Source organism: Candida jiufengensis (genome assembly GCF_024610255.1).
Source record: "Candida jiufengensis strain CBS 10846 chromosome Unknown scaffold2, whole genome shotgun sequence".
NCBI classification, from domain to species: Eukaryota; Fungi; Ascomycota; class Pichiomycetes; order Serinales; family Debaryomycetaceae; genus Lodderomyces; species Lodderomyces jiufengensis.
This window is the reverse complement of record NW_026261561.1, coordinates 743,776-752,673: the sequence shown is the minus strand read 5'-3', so window position 1 is coordinate 752,673 and position 8,898 is coordinate 743,776. Positions and strand designations below refer to the sequence as shown.

The following is an 8,898-nucleotide window of genomic DNA, read 5'->3' as shown; positions in this document are numbered from 1 at the left end:
CTAAGTTCTGTAATTTTCAGAATAATTTATTTGTCTTGGTTCAGAAGATGCAGATGATTGTGATGAAGTTATTGGTTGAGCATTTGTAGAAGTAGTTGTTGTAGAAGTGGGCTGATTAAGATATGGAGTTGTAGTTGGATTTGGAACTGTAGAATTATAAGTGTATTGTTGTGGGTATTGTTGTGGTTGTTGTTGTACCAAAGGCTTATTTTGATATGAAAATTGTTGATGAGTTGCATTTCTTGCATCACCACCTACCGGAACTTGAAAAGTTTGATAATTTACTGGAGGTTGTTGAGTTATATATGTGGTGGTTGTAGTTGGGCCACTAGCATTCTCTAATTGATTACCAGCAGGAGTTGCAATAACCATTTGTTGAGTTCCAGAAGTTGGTAATTGTTGTTGTTGTTGAGGGTTTTCAATATTTGAAGTCGAACTAATGGAATTATTTTGAAATTTTTTAAAATCTCTTTCATGTAATTTATAATGTCTTGTCATATTTGATTTAACACTAAAAAATTTCCCACATTTTATCCAAGGACATTTAAAAATTTTTTCACCAGTATGGGAATAATAATGAGTTTGTAAACTTGATGGTCTTTTGAATTGTTTATTACAGATTCTACATCTATTTCTTTCTGCTGTTTGTGGTGTCATATCATGTACTGTAGCTGTATGTCTTCTTTTCCTATTCTTTTTTGAAGGATCTGTTGTGGTTGATGATGAGCCTGGTTGAGGTTCATTGTATTGTTGATCATTGTTTACTGGTACTGAGATTGAATTTAATGGTGATGTATTTGATACAGGTTGCTGCTGTATTGGTGGTGGATATTGATTATTATTGTTGTTGTTAGGTATATTATTTAACGGTGGTAAAGCAGGTTGATATAAATAATTCATATTTTGTTGATCACTTATATTACTATTATTATTATTTGAAGAGCCTGAAGAATGGGAGGATTTATTTGATGATACAGAAGCTCTTGAGTTTTGATGATGATGTAAATAATAATTTTGATTTAATGAAGAGTTGGTCTTTGGGAATGAAGGTTGACCATATTCTGGAGCAGATTGATGAGAAGTTACAGAAGTTGCATAAGTATTTGGTTGTTGTTGTGGTTGTGGTTGTGGTTGTGGTTGTGGTTGTTGCGGAGGTTGTGGTTGAGCTTGTAAATAATAGTATTGAGGATGTTGTAACTGATGTAATTGTTGAGGTAAATGTTGTTGATTTAATTGAGGTGGTAAAGTTTGCGGTTGATTATAAGTATTTTGTAAATTAAAAGATTGAAATTGTGGATACTCCATAAATTGAGGAGTTGAAGAATAATAATTTGGTGGTATAACTTGAGTATACATATTTGAATTTGGAGAAATATTTAACGTGTTTTGTGGAGTTTGAATCACCGTTGGTGTTGGCTGTTGTTGTTGTTGTTGATTTATATTTCTCAAATCTTGATTAGCAGATTGAAAATTTAAAGTTTGATTTGGAATCGGAGTATTTATATTTGGATTTGGATCCGAATTAGTATTTATACTTGAATTAGTGTTTGTATTTAAATTTGAATTTGAATTTGAATCTAAATTACTTTGATTATTATAATTAATTGAATTATATGATTGATCTATATTATTATTAATTGAGTTTTGGTTATTTGACATTACTTTTTCTTAATACATTATCTAAACTTTTTATTCAAAAGTTATATTCCCATTTTTCTATATCTATAATGATCGAAAAAAAATAAAAATGTATGTATTGAATTAAAATATTATGATGATCCTTTTTTTGAAACAAGTAGTATTTGAATTAAATTTGAACTAAGTGGTAAATTAAAACTTTATATTTATGTATGGAAATTCAAAACTGAGACAAAGTCTGTTTCTTATATATGTTTATAAATCTCCAGATTTATTATCATTCTTTAATTAAAAAAAGTTGATGATATATAAGTATTATTAAATAATATTAATTTTGTCACAAGTAATTAAATAATTTTTTATTTTTTAGTTTTAAAATGATAACACAAATTCAAATTGATCAACATTCAAAAATTATTTTAATAAATTATACATAAAATTATATTTATATAACAAAATTAAAAATATTAGTTGATTATACATAACTAGCTTATTAATATAGATCTTAGTCTTAAAAAACATAGTTATAAAATCAAAACAAGGATTATGAGATTATATTTAAAGATTAATTAGATTGTCTATTTAAAATTTAAAAAATTAAATAATAAGAAGCCGAAGCCTAGCTATTGTAATTAACTCTTGACGTAAAAAATAAACCTAAATTAATTGTCTGAATTGTGTTTCTCGGATAGCAGCTAATAAATAATTTATCAATTAATTAAATAAGAACGTGTATTAAGATCAATCTCAAATTTACATGATGATCTAAATATTGAAAATAATAAATTTAAGGAACCTTTTTTCTGATTAGATTTTTTGAGTAATAAAAAAGACCCTAACTTAATAAATATAACCATAAATAAAAAGGGATTTACAATTTTCAAGTATATGTATAACATTAGGATCCTTTTTACATACAAACTTATTAATAGTATTATAAGTGATTGAAGTTAAGCGGTAATGTTGAATGTGTTACTTGAAACAAAAAAAAATTAAATTTTTTTATTTATTTTATTAAAGAGTGCATATACCAAAAATAGATTTCAAAAGGGAAAACAACAACTAAAAAAATGATTTGCGATTTACTTAAAATTAATTTTAGTACAATTTTTTTTTTAAATTCATATTTAACAAACGAAAATTAAAAAATTGGAGTGACGAAATTACATTAATTCCGGAAATTGCATACAAATTTGAGTGTTTTTTTTTTGGTATAAAGGTCTGGGTCTTTTTTTAAAAAACATATTAGCTAGCGATTTTTAATTTAATTTTAAATCTATTATTTACATACGAAATATTAAAATTTGATTGTATTTTTTAGTTTAAGTCAAATTTACATCAACTAGCCAAATTGATTAATCGTATAGTGAAGCTTAGTATAGGAAATGTAATAAATTAATTGTTACAAGCAACAAACGTACCATTAAATATTAAGTCCACTTTTCACAGGCTTTAAACTTTATTACTGAAGTAAATTAAGTTTGTAATGATAATATTATTTTATTTGAACCCTTTTTTATAAAAAAAAAAAAACAAAACTATTAATTTCATTTTTTGTTACCTGCATTGGTTTTGAATTTTCGTCTAATTTATTTAATAAAAAAAATTTTTTTTTTATTGTTTACAAAATTTATAGTTTAAAATCGCCCTTAACGCTTTATTATTTATTTTAATCAAAATACATCTGGAACTTTTTGTTCTAGTCATCATTTCATCAGAAGCTTTGTTTTGGATCTTGGTTAAATTATTAAACAATATACATCTAGTTGATAAATAAATAACCGCTTTTTTTCGTAAATGAGTTTGTAAATTAATGTACGCACTTATTCATAAAATTCGAATTTTTTGACCTAATTAGTCAAAAAAATTCATCAAGAGTGATCTTTTTTCAGAAAAGATTTTTTTTTGAGGCGTATGAATTATTATTTTACATGGAATTTTCATTAAAAGATCATCCTTGCAGTGGAATATTTGTTTTATAAAGATGTACTAGAATTGTCAAAAAAAGTTCTTTTAAGAATTTAAGTTTTACGATAAGAGGAACCTTTGAACTAAAGTTTCATCGTGGTATTTGAAATATAAAGCTTATTCTTTATTCGGTTGAGTTGACACAATTTTAAAACTTATAAAATATACAGTTTGAATAGCAAAGAAGGAATGGCTGAATTTCTTTGTGTTTCATCTTCAGTCTGAGATGTTTCTCTCACATGTTTTCAAAATTTGTAAATATGTTCGTGACATACGAGAATCAAAGGGTTAAATGTATCGAAATTAAGCCTGATCGACATACTAATATTAGTTAAAGATATATCGAGATCAGATTTATAATTGAGGTGACGATGATTGATCTTTATAGATAATCATTAATTTACAAAACTAATTAATTCGTATCTGATAAAGCACCTGCAATTTGTTTTCTTCGTTAATTAATCGATGATTTTCTATACATCTAAAATTTAGATACTGAAAAAAACCCTCCCCTTAAGATTTACAAAAACGTTTTTAAAAAAGCGACAATCTCTATTTTCCAAATTCACGAAAAATAGAATCGTCTAAAATTGCACTAGAAAGCTTTTCTCAACGTATGAGAAATTTCAAGGAAAACCTATTCCGGGTTCATCAAAGAACCTTTGTTCTAAAGTTTGTGTAAACTTAGAATGTAAGGAAAAAAATTTGAACAATCAGTATAGAAAAGTATGGTCGCTGATCTCTTGTTAATAATAAGTTCATCAAATTTTATAATAATTACATATACGATTTTAAGTTCTTTGTTCTACAAGTATGTAAATTCCACAATTGCTGGCATCTATAAGAGCAATTTAAAATTTATTAATGAATCAAAAGTATATCCTCAACTAGAATATTCATCAACTTTTACCAATTAACTTCCGGAAATATACCGTCAGTTGGCAATTAAAACTTAGGAGGTTAAATGGAAACAATATAATTAATTATTTAATCCTTATCTAAACATATTGGTTATATTAAAATGGATCTGCAAGAACAAATTAATTTAATTTAGCTTTTTAGACGATCAATTTTTAATGTTTTTTATTATTGTAAATCATCTTCTTTTTAACTTTGTAATTAAATTTTTTTCACATGCTAACGCTTGAAAGATGGAGAAATAGAATTCATTTAATAGTATAGAGCGTTTATAGATCCTAAATTCAACTCTGGACATCACTCATTATAAGGACTTGTTGAGAGGTAAGTAAAATATCAGTTAAAAATAATTTTTAATAAAGAAGTTAGTCTTAAATAGCGGGGAGTATTTCATACCGAGCATTGTAAATTTGATATAAATATATCACAAAATCCATAACTAACAAAAACCCTTTATTTTCTTTAACAATTTTATTTTAAATAAATTGCAATACTCAATTTACCTCAACATTCTACTTTAAAACTCCACCAATACTTTTGCCCAAAACAAGTAGCTTAATAGTTAATAACCAAACAAATACTTCAATTCAAATAAACGTTTTAATCTCCAATAGAAAATTTAAAATTAGATTAAAATTACTCCGAATTGTTTATATTCATAAAAACTGCACTAAAACTTTTTTTAACTCGGAATTTCGCTAATAGGTAATAAACATACAGAAAACACTTTCTCTTTGTAAAAAGTTGTGAATTGTACATTGTGCAATATAAATTATTTCTCTACAATTATTGTTGTCTTTTTTTTTTCAATACATAATCTGTATTAAATGTCCATCTAGCTTGCTAAGTATGAAGGATCAAACTAAAAATGAGAGGGTGGAAAGTTATTTATGTAATTCAATTAATTTTTCCTAGCTGTTTGTAACCAAAACCTATTGTTAATTTATTTTGTTTTTGTTCTGTTTGTCGTTCTGGTTTTGATCATTACGTGCTTGTATACATTATTCTAAGTACTAATTACTTATATTCTTCATTGAAGTTGTTAATATTTTCTCTCTTGTTATTGAGGCTAGCGTTTAATGGTCGTTTTGCTTCTGCGATAATCAGAGCTTTGAGGATCGAATGTAGACCAAAAATGAACCACTTGCTCATCATTAAGCTGGACATTTTATGTGAGTTTTTGAATAAACAATTTTTAATTAAAGAATTTCTGAGTAATGAATATTTGACACTTTCTTAATCTTCATCCATTAAGTTGTGATGGTAGAGAAGGCTTATGAAAATAAAACTAATACAAATGTTAATGGGTTTTCGCAAAATTCTACAATCTTGGTGTTAATTTTGTATATTCATTTCACTCAATAACCATGAAATGTGTATCAGAAGTGGCCGATGAAATACTACATTAAATGCCGAGTAAAGGATTTCCAAAACATCGATAAATTTTTAAAAACTGATGTAATTTCAATTTTCTAATTTCTACTAAATCATTCTGTATAATAAAGATCACTTTGGTCAATAGAAATTGATAGTGATTTAATCCATTTTCCAAATTTCTTTATCTATAAACTGAAGTTCTTGTAACTTGTTACGAGAACAAGCTATGAAAAAATTTAAATTGTTTACATAAACTCTCATATCTTCTTGTATCTTGTAGTAACCGTTCACAACGAATGAACTTTGCGAAAAAAAACTTGATATGAAATTTGATTTGGTACTCCAATCTTTAAAATGAAAGACCTAAAATCGAATTTCAGAAAATTGAACTGAATTAAATTTACAACGTAATAAAATATATGTAACAACCGCATATTTGAAGTAAAACAATTATAAAACAAATTTCTTGTATCATTATAATCACCACCTATATACTCATAAAAACTAGTCAAAGTAGTCTTCTCCAATTCTAATAGATTCACCTCTATAAGTACACTCTTTGTATTCAATTACTTCATCTAATAAAGCTAGATTAACCTACATGAAAAAAGTAGTCTTTTTATTTCTAAGACTTTTGGACTCCAGCAAAATAATCAGAATAGTAATCTAAAGCCGCTACTGCTTTATATATCTCCGTCACTAATAGTGAGCTAAAAATTTATATAAAATTTAGATATATCATACATAACGGAATTATAAAAAATAAAAAAATAAAAGACCTGAAATTGATTACCAAAAGAGATGAAAAACTATTGATTCGGCTATGATACCTTAACATCTTGAATCTGAATGATCAGGTTATTATCATAGATAGTTCTCAATTGCATTTAACTTGGTCATATTTGATAAGAGAATAAAAAATACGTACTTAGTAAGATATAACTTACACAAAATCAAAGAATTTCGAGACTACAAAACATATTAAAAACTTCATCGTAAAAAATAAACCTCGAATTATCGAAAGATTTATATATTATTTATTTATATATTTCAGGAATCAAACACCAAGTAGATCAAAGTTAATGAATCCTAAAAAAACTATTGAACATTTAGCTCAAGTTTTAAAAGTTTTCTTTTTATGAATAACTAACAAAAAGTATCTGCTTAGACATTGCAATCTACAAACTCTAATATAACGACAGTACAGTGATTTTGAAGCTCACCCCTTTCCCAATTGAATCAAAAGATATCTTGATTAGATCACAAGGCTTACTAAAATTAGTGTCGGTGAATTTCGAAAAGTAAACAAAAATCTAAAGCATAAAAAAATTTCTATTTATTTGATAAATTTCTGTTTAAATTTCAACTTACCGATCTGCTTGAGAGATTTTTTAGTTTTTCACTCTATTGTCGCCCGTTTTTTAGTTTGAGACAATAAAATTTAAAATTTGATCTGAATTTTTTCAATGCTTATTTGCTAGATCACAAAAATTGAAAAGAATTTGCGGGAACATCAAAGCACTTCCCGTTTGAACCATTAAAAGTTAAAACTCTTCATGCATTGGATGGAGATTGAGCATTATTTTCTACTACAAGAATCAGATCAAAATGTTTTTAAATTAGGTGAGTTTGACCCCTGAAAAAATTAGTTTGTTTTAAAGTTTTTTGTTAAACCTACTACGAATTGATTGCTACTCCAATTTAGGGAGATTACCGACTCAACGAGAAAACATGTTTTATCTTCGAGGTTGTAAAAATTTTGTCAAATTAAACTAATCATGCACTAATAAAATGTAAATTTATTTTCATAGTGTTGAATCAAGTTGTATCTTAAACATGATTAGAAATATAATATCATGGCTGGTTTAATTATAATAAATTATTATTTTTGAAATGACGTTTCAGTTTCTAAAATTAGATTTTCTCTGTTTACATCAAAATATATATCGTTGATTATTTTTTTTTATCTCATTTTCATTGATGTAATTACGGATAAATTAGCGAAAAACACAAGAAAAAACACAGTTGCTTATTTTACGTCAAATCTCATCTTTAGTTGATAAGAAAAAGTAAACAAGAAACTGTTTGATGATTAGAGAATTTCAGATCTAAACTTTGTTTCGGATCTCTAAACCTTGTATAATTATATTTTTCATTTTACCTATTATATTTTTAACTCCAATTAAAATTGTTTTACCCCTTTCGTTCATCTAATTACTTGCATTAAAATATTATATATGAATTATTACGTAAGAATGTAACAAGTGATTACATAATACATATACTTTGAAAATTAATTTTGTGTAACGCATTTTGTAGTTTATTGAAACAACCAGCACAAATCAAACTAACTAACCAGCATAAATCAATTAAAGACATGATCAAGTTTATCGATCTATAGTTTCAACCAGCACAAATCACAATAAGATCATAATTTTCTTAGCAAGTTTTCCCCTTGATCTTGACATAATTGATCATTTATTTCTCGGCCTCAAATGATCAATAGGCTCAAAAAATTTAAAAAATAATGTTACATTTTTTAGTAAAACTAATCTATCTTTCATACACAAAATTTGATACAATGTTTTTTACTAGTGTTTATGATGTGAATATTTATCTGTACTTGCTATGTTTTAATTTGTTTAAATTTTTTTCAATATTATGCAAGTAATTTATTTCGTAATATTACATTTTTATTATTGTCTTTATTAAGTTATTGATTTTTGTACTATTATTTATTATTTATTATTTATTATTATTATTATTAGTTAAAAAAATAAAAAGTGCTGCAAAAAATTATTTATATAAAAAGGAGAACGTTTTACTTATTAATTTATATAATTTTTTATTATTTTTATATTCATAAGTTTCATCTTATTACTTTCATCATATTATCAATTGACAACCAAAGATCAATTGAACTGTAAATAAATAAATAAATAAATTAATCATCAAATCATAAATAGTTTTTCAAATCAAATCAAATAATATATAAAA

At 25.5% G+C, this 8,898-nt stretch overlaps 1 protein-coding gene across 1 annotated transcript; it reads right to left on the bottom strand. All coding sequences in view use genetic code 12, as the record gives it.

Moving 5' to 3' along the window:
• On the bottom strand, window positions 1-1,659 carry KGF54_003387 (uncharacterized protein; the record flags this gene model as incomplete). The annotated part of the gene is made up of 1 exon (XM_051763969.1): window positions 1-1,659. One exon carries the CDS (start codon window positions 1,657-1,659, stop codon window positions 1-3), a length of 1,659 nt encoding a protein of 552 aa, XP_051619447.1.
• Window positions 1,660-8,898: the final 7,239 nt, after the last annotated feature.